Source organism: Ranitomeya variabilis, chromosome 4 (assembly GCF_051348905.1).
Source record: "Ranitomeya variabilis isolate aRanVar5 chromosome 4, aRanVar5.hap1, whole genome shotgun sequence".
In the NCBI taxonomy this organism is placed as follows: Eukaryota; Metazoa; Chordata; class Amphibia; order Anura; family Dendrobatidae; genus Ranitomeya; species Ranitomeya variabilis.
The window spans coordinates 526,417,185-526,438,677 of record NC_135235.1 but is presented as its reverse complement, the minus strand read 5'-3'; the positions used below and the strand labels follow the sequence as shown (position 1 = coordinate 526,438,677).

The 21,493-nt window shown below is 43.0% G+C and overlaps 1 protein-coding gene across 1 annotated transcript in view; it reads left to right on the top strand.

Annotated features, from left to right (window-relative positions):
* The window catches only part of PIP4K2B (phosphatidylinositol-5-phosphate 4-kinase type 2 beta), a 56,756-nt gene that overhangs the window by 6,571 nt on the left and 28,692 nt on the right, over positions 1–21,493 (top strand). The window contains exons 3-7 of the mRNA XM_077252321.1: positions 1,613–1,709; positions 3,938–4,090; positions 6,847–6,993; positions 7,074–7,112; positions 10,036–10,149. Coding sequence (XP_077108436.1) covers positions 1,613–1,709; positions 3,938–4,090; positions 6,847–6,993; positions 7,074–7,112; positions 10,036–10,149 — 550 coding nt within the window. The remainder of the gene's footprint in view (positions 1–1,612; positions 1,710–3,937; positions 4,091–6,846; positions 6,994–7,073; positions 7,113–10,035; positions 10,150–21,493) is intronic.

Sequence of the window (21,493 nt, the reverse complement as noted above, 5' to 3'; positions counted from 1 at the left end):
CAGCATGAATTGACTGACATATTCCTTTTTAAGTTCTGTGACGTTTGTCGCCATCTCAGTCAGCATAAGCTCTTATATGAAGCAATTGCATTGACTGTACCATTGAAGCTTTCCACAGAGGGGAGCTCTTATCAAAGATAATGATGATTACTGCACAGTGCCTGTCAGACAGTTATAGGAGATCACAGTGCAGTCTACCTGATTGTATGCTTCTAATCTTGGCTTATTTAGGAGAATATAGAGGAGAGGATAGTAGCACCGTTACCCGTCTGACACAGATGGAACTGGCTCTATCGGATCATGTCATGATGCAACATGGGATTGGTAGCGGGGCATAAGGTAATAACATACAGTTTGGGTGCTACACATCAAAATGGAAAGAAGCTCACCATATATAAGAGAAGTGCAAAGTGAGGTGGGGGAGAAGTTATAGAAGAAACAATCTATGAAAATGTCTTTAAACACGTAGTGTGATAAGATAATCTAAGGTTTCAGGTGAATGGTTATCATTGCTAGTATCAGTAACGGCGGCTATTCTTCCTAAAGAAGTGCACTATTACAGATGCATTGCTAGTACTGCCCGCTCCTCTCTATAAGCCCCTGGCAGACAGGCAGGACACAATTGCTGCAGCTCATTTTCCGCACGTCAGGATTGACCTTTAGTGTGCGGCCAGACCTGACCTCCTGTCTCTGCATTGCAATTCATAGGAGGCTTTATGACCCATTGTAATGAGACGGCCTTCCTCTCATTGTTCTTCCTGGAGATTGATAGGGGAAGACTCTGTATTCGTTCTTATCAGGCAGCTTTCTGGGTTTTGAGTCCCTCCTGTGATCGCTTTTTTGCTGATGTAGCAGGCTTCGTTCCAGGTTGAGGTTTCCTCTGTACTTGTTGGGAAATGTTTTTTTCTGCAATAGAAACTTGTGTTTAAATATAATATTGATTACTACTAAAGTACGTATTCTACTACTACTAAAGAACTAAATCTGGCCTCCGTATAGGGAAGCTGTCCTGTTCCTGATTCCTTCGTGGTTCTCAGGGTCTGTGTATGACTATGTGCCCACTCTGCCGGTTTGTTGTTTCCTTGTCTATTATTTCCTGCCATTAAGATGCCTAACCCTTGACCGAACTCTTTTCTAAGTAATGGGGCTTGTCAGTTGCCATTAGGCTATGTGCACACGTCAGGATTTCTGGCAGAAATTTTCCTGACAAAAACCGGACATTTCTGCCAGAAATCCGCATGCGTTTTTTCCCAAATGCATAGAATTGCGGGAAAAACACGGAAAATCCGCAAAATTAATGACCATGCTGCTTTTTTTACCGCGATGCGTTTTTTTCACGGAAAAAAACGCACCATGTGCATAAAACATGGAGAATGCATTTTAAATGATAGGATGCATAATGTATGCATTTTTAATGAGTTTTTATAGCGTTTTTATCGTGAAAAAAGCATGAAAAAACCTGAACCTGTGCAAATACCCTTAGGATCACTCCCATTATAAATGGAATCCATGGTGCCATATAAATAGTCCCTGAACATTTAGTGTGCCCTAAGAGTGCAACTATAAACCTGGTCCTTTTGTGTTTTTACAAAGAATCCTTTCTTATTTCCAGAGAGAACCTTCCGAGCCGTTTCAAATTTAAGGAATATTGTCCCATGGTCTTCCGGAATCTGCGAGAGAGATTTGGAATCGATGACCAAGATTACCAGGTAAATCCGCATAATGCAGCTCCATACAGGTTCTGAGATTAGAGTGGTAACCTGGCCGCCATTGTGCCTCTGTTGGCCCGTACCGTACCTCTGTGTGCTTCCGATGTCATACAGAGAGTTTCCATACTCAATTGGAAGCACATTAGCCTCATTCTTCCTTAAGAGAATGGTCCCGATTCCTCAGGACAGATGTTTTCACGCCAGTGTTGATGATGGGGTATGCTGGCATTAGATGCTCCTGAGACCTCCAAAGTCTGGGACCTATAAAGCTGCACAGTATTGTATTGAAGACCCTAGCACCGGTCTTTAATGGGATCCTAAGACTAAATTTAATACACCGCACACTCTAAGTGTATCATTTGTGAAAAACTTGAAATTTATTGAAGTGCTATGAACATATCATTCAACAATGCAGAATGCGACCAGAAGTCAAACTGACAACGTTTCGACTCCTCCCGAGTCTTTATCAAATGGTCGCTGGAAAGAATAGAACAAGTGTAAGTGACTGTACATCAAATATATACATAATTTTCATACAAGATGGTAGCACATAACAACCCGAGAGAGAGAAAAAAACACAATATATACAAATATACATATAGGACATAGCATAGTACAGGTATTTGATCCTGTCTCAGGTGAGAAAGAATCGCCATCCTATAGGTGAAGGTGTCATTCTGCGTGGTTGAGGTGATTCCGTAAAGTTCAGAGGACGGAGAGTTCGAGAAGAGGCCGAAGTGAGGTTTACCTTAGCAAGGTGAATAGTAGTATAGCATAAATAGTATCCTCGTAGCATAAAGAGTATCTATAAAGAATAAAAGGTGTTAGTAAGGACCGTAGATGAGATGCAACCTCCTCAACCTGGTATTCCGATACCATCATTGAATATGCCCTTCCATGTGTCTTGTTCCATCACACATTCCTATTCCATGTATCCCTAACAGACTATACTTGCGGTACCGTAAGGAAAGGCCACCTGCCTATTATTAATATCATTTTGTAAGGTAAATTCTCCTTATATTCTGGAATAGGTTGCATCTCATCTACGGTCCTTACTAACACCTTTTATTCTTTATAGATACTCTTTATGCTACGAGGATACTATTTATGCTATACTACTATTCACCTTGCTAAGGTAAACCTCACTTCGGCCTCTTCTCGAACTCTCCGTCCTCTGAACTTTACGGAATCACCTCAACCACGCAGAATGATACCTTCACCTATAGGATGGCGATTCTTTCTCACCTGAGACAGGATCAAATACCTGTACTATGCTATGTCCTATATGTATATTTGTATATATTGTGTTTTTTTCTCTCTCTCGGGTTGTTATGTGCTACCATCTTGTATGAAAATTATGTATATATTTGATGTACAGTCACTTACACTTGTTCTATTCTTTCCAGCGACCATTTGATAAAGACTCGGGAGGAGTCGAAACGTTGTCAGTTTGACTTCTGGTCGCATTCTGCATTGTTGAATGATATGTTCATAGCACTTCAATAAATTTCAAGTTTTTCACAAATGATACACTTAGAGTGTGCGGTGTATTAAATTTAGTCTTAGTGTGTTAGGACATCCCAGTCCTCTACACCTGCACCTCGCCTTATTTTAACCTTAGTGCACACCAATTTCTTCTCCATTTAATGGGATCCTCACAGCTAATACATATACTGCCCAATCTACGAGCAGCATGTATCAGACATTGGCTGTATAATCTCAGCCAGGAATGTTTGACTCTGAGCCGCGCTGTAAACTAGTCAGACAGGCGCGTCTGCGGCAGTTTCTCCCTGCCCGCTGACCTGGACTGACGGGTCTATATACGTGCGAATATAGGCAGAGACCTGTCACTCCAGGTCAGTCCTCAAGACCCACCAGTGGGTCATGTTTCAGGACCTGTTGGTGGGTCTTGAGGACTGAAGTTGAGACACTTATAGAGCTTGTAAGCGCTGCCGTATGGTCAGTGTTTGTATCTAGCCTGCTCCAGTGTTGTTGCACTCCTTCGATGCTGTGGAGCAAAGCCCCTCTGCTAGCAGCAGGGGAGAGCGCATAGTTCATGGCCGGCACTGTCAATGAAGAAGGAGCATACAGCCCCCCAGCAAGCAGTTGTGGGTGGCACCTGAATAGAAGATGTTGAGAAGAACTTTTTGTACCCTAATGTCATATTTTATGGAAGGTTTAAAGCAGACACCTACTTGAGATGGGATTTATGGTTATTTCCCTTCTAGAACTCATTGACCCGCAGCGCACCTGTGAACAGTGAAAACCAGGGACGTTTTGGATCACGATTTCTGATCACCTTTGACAGGCGGTTTGTTATCAAGACAATATCTAGTGAAGATGTGGCAGAGATGCACAATATTCTGAAGAAATACCACCAGGTAGCTGCCATTGTGGTAAACTTTTTTTTTGTACCAATCCTTCTGTACGCTATTTACTCATCTGCTGTCTTTAGAAGGACAAACCTGGACTCCAGCACCCTCACCGATCAGATGACCGAGGAAGCTCTAGATCGCTGAGGCTCTTCTGTCACCCAATTGTCAGGCCTTTTTAAAGGGAATCTTCCAACCACTTGTTACTATTTAATCTGACAGCAGCACAATTTAGGGGCAGAGATGTGTCACATGTTAGGCTGTGTGCTGTAGTTTCAATACAATCAATGTTTTATCAGCAGGAGGTTATCATTGTTGGACTAGGTCTCATATTCTGGCCAGTCAGGATAACCTGTGTAACCCCACCCCTCCACTGATTGGCTTCTTGTTGACAAAGCATAGTGTACATAGAAAGCTGCCAATCAGGGGTGTGGGTGGGGTTTTACTCTGCACTGACCACTGCTACATGTTCAGCAGGGAAACCGGGATTCTATCAAAACTGCAGCAAGCAGCCCAGTAAGTGACACATAGCTGGAATTAGAGTCTCTGCCCATACATCATGCAGTGCTCAGATTCCAGGCAAAAAAAATTGTGGTGACAGATTCTCTTTAATACAGACTTCGCATGCTATCTTTTACATTTCCTCAAAGTTTAAAACTAGAGGACAAACCACACAAAGGGTTCTGTTTACTCTAGCACTAAGACTTACATTTTCAAAGGTTACTGGCGGGTACTATTTCTTACATGGGACAGAGTATAACTTCCAGATTGCTAGGGGTGCGACCGCTGGGACCCCACTTATCTTAAGAACAGGGACTCTGGAGAGCTCCATGTGAATAGAGTTGTGGTCAATCGTGCCCATTTCCGCTACTCCATTCATTCTCATGGGAGTGCCAAAGACCAGTTGAGAGCAACGCTTTACTATTGCTGGCGGTCCATGGTCGATCGCTGCCCCATTAAAAGGGGGCTGTTCAGAGCCCTGGTCCTCGGGATTAGAGTTGGTCCCAGTGGTCTCATCCTCCTGCAGTCAGGAAGTTATCTGTATTTCCAAACTTGAGAATACCCCTTTTACAAAATAATGGTAAAAACAGTACTACAGACTGTACTATAATCACTGTTGTAAGTATGGGAAAGATCAGGACTATTTTTTTTTTTTTTAACCCCTTTCTGACCTCGGACGGGATAGTACGTCCGAGGTCAGAAGCCCCGCTTTCATGTGGGCTCCGGCGGTGAGCCCGCATCAAAGCCGGGACATGTCAGCTGTTTTGAACAGCCGGAGCCCGCATCAAATAGGCGCGTAATAGGCGCGGTCAGAATCGCGATCTGCCCGCGCCTATTAACTAGTTAAATGCCGCTGTCAAACGCAGACAGCGGCATTTAACTACCGCTTCTGGCCGGGCGGCCGGAAATGATCGCATCACCGACCCCTGTCACATGATCGGAGGTTGGCGATGCTTCAGAATAGTAACCATAGAGGTCCTTGAGGCCTCTATGGTTACTGATCCCCGGCAGCTGTGAGCGCCACCCTGTGGTCGGCGCTCACAGCACACCTGCAATTCTGCTACATAGCAGCGAACATCAGATCGCTGCTATGTAGTAGAGGCGATCGTGTTGTGCCAGCTTCTAGCCTCCTATGGAGGCTATTGAAGCATGGCAAAAGTAAAAAAAAAATGTGAAAAAAATGAAAACAATATAAAAGTTTAAATCACCCCCCTTTCACCCCAGTCAAAATAAATCAATAAAAAAAATCAAATCTACACATATTTGGTATCGCCGCCTTCAGAATCGCCCGATCTATCAATAAAAAAAAAGCATTAACCTGATCGCTAAACGGCGTAGCGAGAAAAAAATTTGTGACGCCAGAATTACGTTTTTTTGGTCGCCGTGACATTGCATTAAAATGCAATAACGGGCGATCAAAAGAACGTATCTGCACCGAAATGGTATAATTAAAAACACCAGCTCGGATCGCAAAAAATAAGCCCTCAACCGACCCCCAGATCATGAAAAATGGAGACGCTACGAGTATCGGAAAATGGCGCATTTTTTATTTTTTTATATATTTTTTTTTTTTTTTTTTAAGCAAAGTTTGGAATTTTGTTTCACCACTTAGATGAAAAAAAACCTAGTCATGTTAGGTGTCTATGAACTTGTACTGACCTGGAGAATCATAATGGCAGGTCAGTTTTAGCATTTAGTGAACCTAGCAAAAAAGCGAAACAAAAAAACAAGTGTGGGACTGCACTTTTTTTGCAATTTCACTGCACTTGGAATTTTTTTCCCGTTTTCTAGTACACGACATGGTAAAACCAATGATGTCGTTCAAAAGTACAACTCGTCCCGCAAAAAATAAGCCCTCACATGGCCAAATTGACGGAAAAATAAAAAAGTTATGGCTCTGGGAAGGAGGGGAGCGAAAAACGAACACGGAAAAATGGAAAATCCCAAGGTCATGAAGGGGTTAAATAGAGCTTTATTCTGATTATTTGGACTAGTTTTCATACGTGATGCATTTAATGTACCTGCACCTCCCATGAAATATATTCTCATTTACGGATGATCAGGGCAGGTTTTCAGCCTCTTGTAGTAAATGGAAAAATTGTTTTAACCATCCTCAAACAGATGTATTGAAAATGGTTCAAAATTAAAGCAAAGCGTAGTCTCTCCTTTGTAGAAATGCATTTTCCCATCATTCTCCTGTGTTTTCCCTTCTGTGTCTCCATACTTGCGGATCTTCTCACGGATCGCCATCTCTTTCCTTGCAGTTTATTGTGGAGTGTCATGGGAACACTCTACTTCCTCAGTTCCTTGGCATGTACCGACTCACAGTAGATGGAGTAGAGACCTACATGGTGGTCACCAGGAATGTGTTCAGCCACCGTCTCGGAGTCCACCGCAAATATGACTTAAAGGTACATGCCATATATAGTGAGAGATGTGTGTGATTGTAATGGTCAAGTCTTCATCTCTGTGTCTTTGGTTGTCTTCCCAGGGCTCCACTGTATGCAGAGAAGCCAGTGACAAAGAAAAGGTTGGTGACTGCATTTGCATTGGTAGGCCAAATATATGATCCATTCTTAGGCAGCAGTCAGACGGCTATATAAACTGGAGCAAGATTGGAATGCAATGCTCGGACTGGCCGGCGGCTCTCCCCACTCGAACGTGACAGCTTCATGTATCTCTATACAGCAGTTGCACTTGGGCCAGGAGTGCTGCTGACCAATCTAAGCATTGTCTTCCAATCTCGCTTCTATTTATATTGCCGTCTGACTGATCCGTTACTCGCACACATGATGATACTTAGTTGTGCTCAAAAGTTTACATACCCCGGCAGAATTTTTTTTTTTTCTTGGCCTTTTTTCAGAGAATATGAATAACACCAAGACTGTTTCTCTACTCATGGTTAGTGGTTGGGTGAAGCAATTTATTCTCTTTTTAAATTATAATGACCTTGATCAAAAGTTCACATACCTTGGTGATTTTGCCCTGAAAACATGCACAGAAGTTGACACAATTGGGTTTGAATGGCTAGTTAAGGTAACATTCTCACCTGTGACCTGTTTTCTTCTAATCAGTGTGTGTGCTTAAAAGCTGAGTGAGTTTCTGGGATCCAGACAGACTCTTGTATCTTTCATCCAGCCACTGACGTTTCTGGATTGTGAGTCATGGGGAAAGCAAAAGAATTGTCAATGGATCTACGGGAAAAGGTAGTTGAACTGTATAAAACGGGAAAGGGATGCAAAAGGTATCTAAGGAATTGATAATGCCAGTCAGCAGTGTCCAAACTGTGATTAACAAATGGAAAATCAGGGGCTCTGTAAAAACAAAACCACGGTCAGGTAGACCAACAAAAATGTCGTCCACAACTCCCAGGAAAATTGTTCGGGATGCAAAGACAAACCTACAAATAACATTAACTGAAATACAGGACTCTCTGAAAACTAGCGGTGTGTCTGTTTCAAGATGCACAATAAGGAGGCACTTGAAGAAAAATGTGCTGCATGGTCGAGTCGCCAGAAGAAAGCCATTACTGTGCAAATGCCACAAAGTGTCTCACCTACAATGCGCAAAACAGCACAGAGACAAGCCTCAAAACTTCTGAAACAAGGTAATTTGGAGTGATGATACCAAAATTGAACTTTTTGGCCACAACCATAAACATTACATTTGGAGAGAGGGCAACAAGGCCTATGATGAAAGGAACACCATTCCTACTGTAAAGCATAGAGGTGGATCGCTGATGTTTTGGGGATGTGTGAGCTGCAAAGGCACAGGAAACTTGGTCAAAGTTGAAGGAAAGATGAATGCAGCGCATTATCAGCAAATACTGGAGGCAAATTTGGACTCATCAGCCCTGAAACTGCACATACTTGGACGTTCCAACATGACAACGATCCAAAATACAAGGCCAAGTCGACCTGTCATTGGCTACAGCAGAACAAAGTGAATGTTCTGCAGTGGCCATCTCGGTCTCATAACCTCAATATCATTGAGCCACTCGGGAGATCTCAAGCGTGCAGTTCATACTAGATAGCCCAGGAATTTACAGGAACTAAAGGCTTTTTGCCAAGAAGAGTGGGCAGCTTTACCATCTGAGAAAATGAAGCACCTCATCCGCAACTACCCCAAAAGACTTCAACCTTTCATTGATGTTAGAGGGGGCAATACACGGTATTAAGAAATGGGGTATGTGAACTTTTGATCATGGTCATTTGGATGTTTTGGGTTGTCATTATGATTTAGAAAGAGAAAACACAGTAGTTTGACAATAAATGGCTTCACCCAACCACTAACCATGAGTGGAGAAAAAGTGTTGGTGTTATCATTCATATTCTCTGAAAAAAGGCCAAGAAATCAAATATTCTGCCGGGGTATGTAAACTTTTGAGCACAACTGTATATGGGTTTAAAATTTCTATCAGTGACTTTAATCCCTCATGGCCATGTCTTAAGGTACCTTCACACGAAGCGACGCTGCAGCGATAGCGACAACGATGCCGATCGCTGCAGCGTCGCTGTTTGGTCGCTGGAGAGCTGTCACACAGACCGCTCTCCAGCGACCAACGATGCCGAGGTCCCCGGGTAACCAGGGTAAACATCGGGTTGCTAAGCGCAGGGCCGCGCTTAGTAACCCGATGTTTACCCTGGTTACCAGCGTAAAAGTAAAAAAAACAAACAGTACATACTCACCTGCGCGTCCCCCAGCGTCTGCTTCCTGACACTGACTGAGCTCCGGCCCTAACAGCACAGCGGTGACGTCACCGCTGTGCTTTCACTTTCACTTTAGGGCCGGCGCTCAGTATGTCAGGAAGCAGACGCTGGGGGACGCGCAGGTGAGTATGTACTGTTTGTTTTTTTTACTTTTACGCTGGTAACCAGGGTAAACATCGGGTTACTAAGCGCGGCCCTGCGCTTGGTAACCCGATGTTTACCCTGGTTACCAGTGTAAAACATCGCTGGTATCGTTGCTTTTGCTTTCAAACACAACGATACACGGCGATCGGACGACCAAATAAAGTTCTGGACTTTATTCAGCGACCAGCGACATCACAGCAGGATCCTGATCGCTGCTGCGTGTCAAACACAACGATATCGCTAGCGAGGACGCTGCAACGTCACGGATCGCTAGCGATATCGTTACAAAGTCGTTTCGTGTGAAGGTACCTTTAGAATAAACCTTCAATGTTTTATCAGTGGGGGACCATCTACCAGGACCCCCTCCAGTCAGAACAGTGCTCCTGCAAGATCGGAGAACCACCAGCAATTATCCTAAGGAGACACCAAGAATATTCAGGCCCTGGAGCACACCTTTAAATACCCATTTTGACATTTCCCTTTAGCTAGTCATTACATTATATTTATCTAATTGTATCTATTACCCAAAGTTTTTCTTCTTACTTTAGGGAATTTTGTACCTGATTATGCTTGAATTGCCAATTCCCCCTTAATCCACAGGCCAAGGATCTACCCACGTTTAAAGATAACGATTTCTTGAATGAAGGGCATAAGTTGCATGTGGGCGAGGAGAACAAGAAGATTTTCCTTGAGAAGCTGAAAAAAGATGTGGAGGTGAGAGCTGGTACACATTACTACGACGTGAAAATTGCTTTGAAATGCATCTGTGATCTAAATAAGTTTATTTTCTGGTAAATGAGCAGAATATTTCTGATGTTCCAGTAAGTGGGTGAGAGGCATAGAAGCCATTATCAAGGAAAGAAACAATACCCTGGCATCCTGGTTACAATTGAAGGGGACATGTCTGCTTTGATAAAGGACTTAAATGACAACATAATGACTTGTCTGTGGATGGGATTCCAGCCAAGGAACTCCAGTTCTTTAAAGGGGTTGTACAGAACTAGTTCTGCTTCGCTGCTGTCTTTCAAAAATGGATGTCGCATCTATCCACTGGAGAGGTGTGGTGTTACAGATTGGCCCGTGATCACACTGCCTTTCTCCAGTGCGTCCAGAGATTCCATCTGAGTTCCCTTTAAAACAGGTTTCAGAGAGACAGCCGATTGGGCCATAGAATACAATGACAAAAACTTCAAGTGAACTCTGTTCATGTTTTTTCCTCTGAACGTGTCCATTTGTTCAGATGGATACAGAAATGTAACCCCTGGACACACTGCAGAAACAAGGCCGTAGCATCATTCATTTTAATTTCAGTTACTTTTATAGCTCTAACAAATTCCACAGCGCTGTACAGAGCTTGTAGGCCAGATTTGTGTTAGTGACTGATGTGACTTTCATGTCTCAGGTACGCTCCGCATGGTATGTGTGGTAGGGACTTCAGCGTCTTAAGTCTGCAGTCTCAAACCAGGCTGATGGACAACTGGAGCACCTTGACCCCAGACCGTGTCATTCTAGCCTCTGGTTGTGTCTGGTGCTGCAGCTCCTCCTTGAGGCTGAACTGCAGTACTCAACACGGCTACATGGGCAAGAGTGGCACGGTGTTGGGTACTGCAGTGAAGGCACTTCGATCTAACCAACCCCATTTTACTGAAGTTGTTGATTGGTAAAATTCCATATAGACAGGCCTAATCGGTCCAAGCAAACGGTGCCGCTCGTCACTCTACAAACTAACAAAACGCTTGTTCGTCCGGTATTTGGAACGTCTATGCTGGGATAAAAATTGTCATTATCTCGTGTAAACTGAGAATATGCTGCTAACATGTTGTAGGGAACTCTGATCATATAAGCGATTGTAATGCTCCCGTCAGTATTCCTCATCCTGTGTAAACAGGCCAGTATACAAGAGGAAGTCTAGCTGTATGAATGACATTGCACAGACCATCATTTTGTACAGTAATATCCAACCTTTGCTACAAAAGTGCCCAATACAGAACTGCCTGCTGTCTCAAGAATATTCAGCTTGATGATTACTATTTTATGTTCTGTACAACTCTTCTGAAAGTTTTTGTTCATACAGTTAAAACCAGAAGTTTACATACACCTATATAAAAAGACACATAGGCATGTTTTTCTCAATACCTGACATGAAATCAGAATAAACTTCCCTTTTTAGGACAATTAGGATTACCATAAATATTAATATTTGCCAAATGCCAGAATAATGAGAGAAAGATAATGTTTCTTGTGTTTGGAAGCTTCTGGTAGTTTTTTTTGCAACATCTGTGTTAATTAGAGACACACCTGTGGATGTATTTTAATGCTCACCTGAAGCACACTACTCCTTTGTGTAGCATCATGGGAAAGTCTAAAGAAATCAGCCAAGATATCCAGAAGAGAATTGTGGATTTTCACAAGTCTGGCTCTTCTGACGGTGCCTCGTTCATCTGTACAAACAATTATAAGCAAGTATAAACAAGATGGGACTGTCCAGCCATCATACCGCTCAGGAAGGAGATTGGTTCTGTGTCCCAGAGATGAATGTGCTTTGGTCCGATATGTGCATATTAACCCAAGGACAAAAGCAAAAGACCTTGTGAAGATGATGGCGGATACTGGTAAGATTGTGTCAATATCCACAGTGAAACGAGTTCTGTATCAACATGGTCTGAAAGGCCTCTCTGCCAGGAAGAAGCCATTACTCTAAAAGAAACATAAAAAAGCTAGATTGTTTGCAAACGCAAAGGAACAAAGACCTTAATTTTTGGAGAAGTCCTGTGGTCTGATGAAACTAAAATTGACCTTTTTGGGCGTAATGACTATTGTTACGCTTGGAGGAAAAAGGGAGAAGCTTGGAAGCCTAAGAACACCATCCCAACTGTGAAACATAGGGGTCGCAGCAGCCTGTTGTGGAGTAGGTTTGCTACATGAGGAACTGGTGCACCTCACAAAATAGATAGCATCATGAGAAAAGAAGATTATGTGGCAATACTGAAGCAACATCTCAAGATATCAGCCAGGAGGTTGCAGCTTGGGCGGAAATGGGTCCTCCAAATGGACGATGACGCAAAGCATACTGCCTAAATGGTAACAAATTGACTTTAGGGTAACAAAGTCAATGTTTTGGAGTGGCCAGCACAAAGCCCTGATCTAAATCCTATTGAATATTTATGGGCAAAGCTGAAAAGGCAGGTGCGAGCAAGGCGACCTACAAACCCGGATCAGTTACACCAGTTTTGTCAGGAGGAATGAGCCCAAATTCCGACCAGCTATTGAGAAGCTTGTGGAAGGATATCCCAAACATTTGACCCAAGTCATTCAGTTTAAGGGCAATGGTACCAAATACTAATGAAATGTATGGAAACGTTTGACTTTGCAGTAATAAAAATGGCTTAAAACATTCTCTCTCATTATTCTGGCATGTATTAATAATAATAAATGCCAGATAATATCTGGCAAATATTAATAATTATGGTAATTGTAATTGACCTAAAACGGGAAAGGTTTATTCTGATTTCATGTCAGATATTGAGAAAAACATGCATATGTGTCTTTTTATATAGTGTATGTAAAATTCTGATTTCAGCTGTATGTAGGTTTATGAGCACTACCACTTCCACGGATATGCCATAGAAAAACACGGCGTAAAAAGCTAAAAAAACAAACAAACAAATGTTCCCAAAAAGCTCTAACTAGGACCTTTCTGATTCCATCCAGATTTGGGTTAAAAAGAAAAGTGTTTTTGGAATATTCTTCGTTGTAAAATAAATGCCTCAGGATTTGTTCTCACTGTGAGTAGATAGAAATATTCTTGATCGCATTCAGAGACACCAGCATGAATTGAACATTATCTGTTTGGGTTTTCCACTTCTGGATTTAAACAAGTGTTTCCATTCACCTGTAATCAAAGGGAACTCTTAAGTGGTGAGGCACTGTAACACAATCTAATGTGTATGGCCACTTTCATATACCTGAACGCCAATTAATGATCAGGTATGTTGAATTTTTTATATGCCTGATCTTGTATTCTTATGGGAGATAAGCCACCAACAGAGGTGTCTTGTGGTGGTTTATTTCCCTCACCCTATAGATGCTTGCTCAGCAAAACTACAGTCAGAGGGACTCATTGTTTCCTGAATAAATGGTCTGCCGACAGCTATATAAGGTACAAACGCATTTTGACAGTTGAATTACCGTATTTTTCGGACTATAAGACGCATCGGACTATAAGACGCCCTGAGGTTTTAGAGGTGGAAAATAGGGAGAAAAATATTTGAAGCTAAAAAGGTGGTAAAATATTTAATAACATAAACATACTATTATATGTGTTGTTATAATTATATATAATAGTATGTTATTATGTTGGAAGCTGCGGGTAGGAGATGGCGCTGTGGGACCAGGGTGGTGTCTGTAAAGTACTATATGAAGACACTGGAGGGTGAGTATAAGAATGGGGGCACAGGGCTTATATTTAAAGCACCACTCCAGCACTGAAAAATAACACTGGAGTGCTGCTTTGAGATCCCATTGGGAGAACTATAACTCCCAGCATGTCCTGCAGATCCTATGGCATGCTGGGAGTTATAGTTCACCACAGAAGTGGCAGAGTGCTTTATTGTGTGTTGTGGTGACTAACCTTTTAATTGTGGCAGCCAGCCAGCTGTGGTAAGGTGAAAAGCTGGAGCATCCCATCTCATGACACCACAGAGCGCTCCCTCTTGTTGCCTCTCCGCAGCACAGGAGGAAGCCAGCAGATTGTAGTGTGGTGTCTGCAGGACCTGTGATGACATCAGAAGAGGGAGGGCTCTGTGCTGCCATGTGATGCTCCAGCCCGCCCACTCCTGACATCACACAGGTCCTTATGCTGGAGCACTCAGCATCCAGCACAGCCCCGGCAGGCAGGTATGCAGCGATCTAGTCCTCCCCCTGCCCCTGCTGTTGCCTCCTCCACCAGACACACAGATCTCCTCAGCTGCTGCAGGAATCCAGCGCTGGGGAAACCATGTGTGTCCCTGTGAAGGACTATTCATTTGCTGCTCCCAAACCACTGCTCAGCTGACAGGTGGGCGGGGAAGCAGCTAATGAATATTCACTGCACTTTAATGATCGGGACCATGTGGTTTCCCTGCTGATTCCTGAAGCCAGGCAGGGACATTTTTCTGCCTCCCAGTGCAATCCCACTTGCTGCTGCCCCCTTCTCATGTTACATCCCTACCATAAGACGCACCCACACTTTCCTCCCAAATTTGGAGGGAAAAAAGTGCGTCTTATGGTAAGAAAAATACGGTACTTTGCATTACAGTAATGTGATATTGGAGGACTGTCATATTACCTCATATTTTATTCCTTCAAACTTTACTTAAAATAAAAAAAAAAAAAAAAGGAAACCACTAAAGAGGCTGGTTAATCAATATCAGATTGATGGGGGTCCACTACCCCCTTTGATCAGTTCTGGCAGCAGCTGGATGCAAATGGTGAATGGAGCAGAAGAGCACAGCTCTGTTGACTTTGTCATTGTCACTGCCAAGAACGGCAGAGTAGTTCCTAATTAAGAGAATAGGGGGTGAGCAAGGGTGGTGACGTCACATCTACTGATGCCTGCTAGGTGGCATGCGCCAATGCTGGATTGAGCAGAGCTTGAACACCCATTTAAGCCTAGACTAGCACATCTCTGCTGATCATACATTATTCTACACCCCTCAACATTGAAACTGGAACACCAAGAAAGAAAAGTCATGGAATTCTCAGGATTGATACACGATAGTGATCTTCAAATGATGAATAAATGGAAATTTTTAAAACATCTTTATCTATTCAGTACCGTGTATGAGCGCCATGTGCAGAAATTTCACCTTACTGATAACCAAGTAGTGTATTCTTGGTTGTCTGAGGAATGAGCCGCTGCTGGCAGCTTACTAGGTAACAGCCGACCAATGATGTCCAAGTCTGGAGATGCTGCAGGACATGGTAGCACATTTAGACCACGTAGACTGCTTAGCCCATGAGGAATATGTGGTCTGGGGTTGTGTTGAAAAATAACACCTGGCACACTTTGGAGAAATGGCCCTACCACTGGTTCCACAGCCAGATCAATGTAATGCCAAGCTGTTAGTGGAATAAAGACTAGAGGGGGCCAGCTACAGTCCATTATGCCACCCCACACCATAATCCCCAGCAGTATGACTGTTGTGATGTTTCCTCTTGGAGGCCTCTTGATGATGTGCCCACGTGATCTCCAGACCAATCTCTAGCTATTATTATATCCAAGACAAAAGGTAGACCTCTGTTCCAGCCTCCATTGCGATCTTGCTCTGTACCTTGATAGACTTTGAGAGCCGTAGGTTAGGTCACTGAAAAGGCTAGGATTATGATGTGGGGGTGGCATAATGTATGATAGTTGGATCCCTCAAGTCTTTATTGCAGGTACACTAACAGCTCAGTGTTGCATTAATTTGGTTGTGGAACCAGTGTCACAGCCATTTCTCTAAAGTGTTCCAAGAGCCGTGTTTCAACCCAACATCATCAGCCGGCTTGTTGCTTGTGCTACTATGAGCAGCCTGTGTGACCTAAGCGCTTTACTATAGCCTGCAGCGTCTCTGGACTTGTCTCCCATCAATCAAAGGGAGCTGTCAACAGCGGATCTTGATTTGGGTACTCATGTGCATTCAGCCTGTCAGAACATTCCTCAGATAACCATTAATAGCAGCAAATGCATGTAAATGCAAGTATTCATGTGTGTGGAGCTCATACCCGATACCAAATAAATTGAGATGTTTTAAACATATTTTTTTTTATTTAAGAAGTTTTTTATTGAAGGAGAAAATATTCATGTTCACAAGTTGTGCAATACAATATTCAATGTATTAGTATACAATTCTAGATCTCCTGGGGATCATAAAATGAAAACATGTAAAATTACAACCAGGGTCCATGAGATCAATAAGATCAACAGCATTACACAATCAAATAGAAATGACCTTCCTTTTTAACTTATTTTGTTTCTTATTTAAAACACCAAAATAAAGATAAAAGAACAAACAAATAACTTTACATATCACATTAACCTACTGGTTACAATTTTTTAAGTGTATATTGTCGCTTCAGTCACATCCTAGCATGCCCTTCATGTCGAATCGGGGGATCTCCTGCCAGTAACCTATTGATATACCATGGGGACTGTTCAAAACAGGCTATAAGATGAGTTCTAATCTCTTCAGAGAACAAATCAATAAAACTCTCCCAAGTATCAAAAAAGCGGGACACCAAACGAACTTCACCCAACTGTGCTTCTATCCATTCCATACGAAACACATGTTTTAATTTATTTAGGAACATTGTCAATGTAGGAGGGTCCGCCGTTATCCATTGTTGTAAGATACATTTTTTCCCCACCATGGACACTATAGAAATCAGACGTTTGGCCCCTTTTGTAATTCTAGATCCCTCTCCCGACCATATTCCCAATATCGCCCACTCTGGGGTGCAAGGCATATAATTTAGGAGACGATCCAGACAAAAATTTTTCACCTCGTTCCAAAATCCCATAATCACCGAACAATCCCAAAACTGGTGGTAAAGATCAGCCCCAGGGGCCTCACATTTCAGACAATGAGCCGATTGGGATAAGCCCATGAGAAACGAGCGATGTGGGGATACATATGTGCCATGGTACAATCTGAGCAACATTTCTCTATAGGAAGAGGCCGGCAAGGCCTTCCATGCATAAGACATTGTCTTGAAGATATGTTCCAATGTCAAGTCTGGAAAACGAGTAAGCCATCTAGGAAGGCCTGTTTTTCGTTTAGTATAATCCAACTCCCCTCTCAACAAACTATAAAATCTGGAAGTAGAATGAGATAATAAAGACTCATTTCGCAACATGGTGTCTAATGGGTTCTCCCAATCTAGCTCCGACAACCGTTCTCCTACCGCTATAGCATAGGCCTCCAAGATTGCACTGTTCGCCAGACAACCCATTGCCAATGGGAGACATCGCCGAATATAAGTCCAAGAGTGTGGTCTACGAGTCGAAGAATCCATTATAGAGCCCACTGTCACCGACCGGAACCTAGTGCTCCAATTCTCCACCCCACGTCTCAACCCCACGTCTCGATTCCCAAATATAGGCAAGAAAAGTGAGGAATGTGCATTAAGTAAAAATTTATGGCGTAGCCTATGCCATGTCGTCCACATCACCATTATCAAAGGATTATCCAGCACTGAGGAGGGTAACAATTCCTTGTGTGTGTGTAGGAGAAATAACAAATTGGTGTGAGGTATCAAATTCTGGTCTAAGTGAGTATTAGTGTATATGGAAGTATCTTGAATCCAGTCTTTAAGATAACGAAGCAGCGCCGCCAGGTTGTAATTCTCTAAATTTGGAAAATTAATGCCTCCGTTCGATATGCGTTGTTCCAATATAGCCATGCTAATAGCATGATGCTTCTTCCCCCAGATGAAATTGCGAAACATGCCATTTAATAACCGCAAATCACTAGAGGAAAGCAATATTGGAAGAGACTGTATAAAATATAGAATCTGCGGGATAACCACCATTTTTAACAAATATGCCCGACCCAAATACGTAAGCGTCAAATGCTGCCATCCTTCTAGTTCCCTTTTAATTTTTTGAATAAGAGGGACAAGGTTACTTCTTTGGAGATCATGAGGGTTCCTAGTTATGAGCACCCCCAAATAAGGCAAGGCTTCCCTGCACCATTCAAAGGTATACAACCCTGCCCAAGGTGGTTTACGAGCAGCACGTAAATTAAGTGCCTTAGATTTGGTTGGATTAATCGAATATCCAGACATAGACCCCAGTTTATTTATAAGGGCCATAATTTCAGGAAGGGCCTCCTCTGGATTAGCAATGTATAGCAAGATGTCATCAGCAAATGCCGTGAGCTTCAAGCTCAGTCTCCCTACCCGTATCCCTTTAAACAAAGGCAAGGACTCCAACGCACGTATAAGAGGATCAAGGGCAAGGTTGAATAAAATGGGGGAAAGTGGGCAGCCCTGACGAGTGCCTCTAGTTAGCTCCACCCCTTCTGTTAATTGTTGATTAACTATAATTTTAGACGTAGGTGAATTATACAACAGTCTAATCAATGCCGCAAATCTCTCCCCAAATCCCTGCTTTTCTAACACCGCTTGTATCCAATGCCACTCTACACTATCAAACGCAGCCTCTGCGTCTAGGCTCAGCAAAATGTTGGAAGAGTTCTTATTTCTAGCTGAAACTATGGTAGCCGCAATTGCCGTACGAACAGCAATAGTTGAGTGTCTGTCTCGGGTGAAACCATACTGATTAGGTGAAAGAATCTCAGTGAGAAACGTCTGTATCCTATTGGCCATAATCTTTGCCAACAATTTGTAATCCAAATTTAACAAGGATATGGGTCTGTATGATGTTATTAGCGATGGACTCCTTCCTGGCTTTAAAATGAGGGAAGTCAAAGCAGAGTTAAAAGAAGTTGGAGAAGCACCCCCATACAAATAATGATTAAATAGGTCCTTGAGGAGAGGAACTATATCAGGAGAAAGCAATTTGTAATATTCTGCAGGCAGTCCGTCCGGACCTGGTGACTTATAATTTGCCAATGCTTTGATAGCGGAGCTAATCTCCATTAGTGTGATAGGCATCTCCAGAGTTGCACGTTGAGAGTCCGTCAGCGATGGTAATTGCAAAGAATTTAAAGATTGTGTTATAGAGGAGATGTCCCCTCCCCGTGTAGAGTAGAGAGCCGTGTAATGAGCATGAACCGCCTGTATTATGTCTTTGCTATCAGTCAAGTGAGATCCTGATTTAGAATCCACTAAAAACGGAATTTTCTTGTCTGGGACCTTTTGGGTTTGCCAACCTAGCCAGTAAAGTTCCTATTTTATTACCCCATCTAAAGAAATGTTGTCTGTTAAAGTCTACTTTCTGTTGGGCAATCTTAGTCAAATGCGCATTTAGTAACGATAAAGCATCCTGCCATTGAGACCAATCCTCTGGAACATTAGAACCCAGGTACCGTCTATAGGCCAATATGGCCAATCTCTGGAGGTCTCTCGTTTCCTGTCCCGCTTTACGCTTTTTCCCTACCACATATGCGATAATTCTCCCTCTCATAACTGCCTTGCCCGTTTCCCACATAAGTACAGAGTCATCCCAGTGCTGTATGTTATCATCCACATAATTACCCCACTCTTGTTTGAGGAACGTCTCAAACTCTCTACTTTTAGACAAGTAGGCTGGGAATCTCCATGAGCCAGGCTGACGTGGGTCACGACTACAGCGAAGGAGTAAAGTGATAGGAGTATGGTCAGAGACCCCAGCATCCCCTATAGCTGCTTCCATCACCCCCGACAAGAGAGACTCACCTACCAGAAACATGTCAATACGTGAGAGGGACTTATGTGCCTTGGATATACAAGTGTAGTCTCTTTCCGTCGGATGTAATACTCGCCATATATCTACCACAGGAGTGTCACGCATGAGGTTAGTCAAACCAGGCCCCGGTCCAAAGTAGGGGGTGGGCGAGACCACAGACCTATCTAATTGCGGATCCAACACAGCATTAAAGTCACCCCCCACCACCAAGTTAGGCAAGTCCATTGTCAAAATCATCTGGGAGACATATGCAAAAAAGGCGGCATTATCAACATTGGGGGCATAAATGTTTAACAACGAGTAAGGGGTATCTTCAATAGTCACTTTCATAAGAAGGAACCTACTCTGAGGATCAGTCACCACGTCCCCCGGAGTCACCCGCAAATGTCTAGCGAAGGCTATGGCCACCCCCCGCTTTTTGGAAGAGTATGTGGTAGCATAAGTCTGACCCAACCAGTTATCTTTCAAATGTAGTGTATCCCTATGTGACCAATGGGTTTCTTGTAGAAACATAACATCAGGCTTGGCTCGTTTGAGCGCCTGTAGTACACGGCGCCGTTTTACCGGGGAGTTAAGGCCCGCTACATTCCATGATAAGATTTTTAAAGGATTACCTGTCTCTTTTCGGGCAGGCATGCATGAAGATGACATCATGGTGGATAAAAGTGGCGTAACAGCAAATCCTGTTCAATATATAAGAGCACACAAGGTTTCGGAGTCCCAGCTGCTCCGCAACCCTCTGAATTAAATAGGAGTGTGACATCATTAGCGACAATACACTTATGCAACAATAAAACAACCAATTTCTTATTTTTATACATGAATAATTTTAACCATAGTATAGTCAATATCACTATACAACTCATATTTCCTATCATTTTGACTTGTTTAAAGGAGAATCTATCAGATCCATATCTAGTTTCACCCTAGATATTAAAATGTGTTTTCATGTGTCTGGGGGAACAAGATCTCGTCTCAGCTGATCTAAAGCAATCTTAGGGTCCTCAAACAACTTTGTCTCTGTACCCAATGTTACTCGGAGCCTAGCCGGATAAGCCAGAGCGAACCGGACCCCTTGATCAATGAGGAACCGACAGACCGGGCTAAACTCCTTTCTTTTCCGAGAAACAGCTGCTGAGAAATCCTGAAACACCAGGATCTTTGTCCCCTGAATAGTGACATCTCTAAGTTTTCTGGCTGCTGCCAAGACTCTCTCCTTGTCATGATAATGGAAATATTTAGTAATAACCGGGCGAGGTCTCGCACCCGACTCTCTTCTCTCTGGACCCACCCGATGTGCCCTCTCAATTTGTCTAGAAGAACTAGGCTCCAGCTGAAGGGCCTCCATCAGATCAACCGTTAAGAACCGGATAAGATCAGCACCCTTACAACTCTCAGGAATGCCAATAAACCTGAGATTAGATCTCCTACTGCGATTCTCCAGGTCTTCAACCTTATCTAACAAAGAACCAATAAGAATCTTTTGTGCCTCCACCGTGGTTTGGGTATTCACTACAGTGTCCTCCATATCACTAATCCGCTGCTCAGCTTCAGTAATCCGGGATGTATTTGCCGAAACAGCAGTCACTGTTGCCTCTAGGGCCTTGTTCCAAGTTTCAAATTTTTTGTCAAAATATGGGAGAAGAATATTTGATACTGCTTGCGCCGTAGCAGTGTGAGGTTCATGTG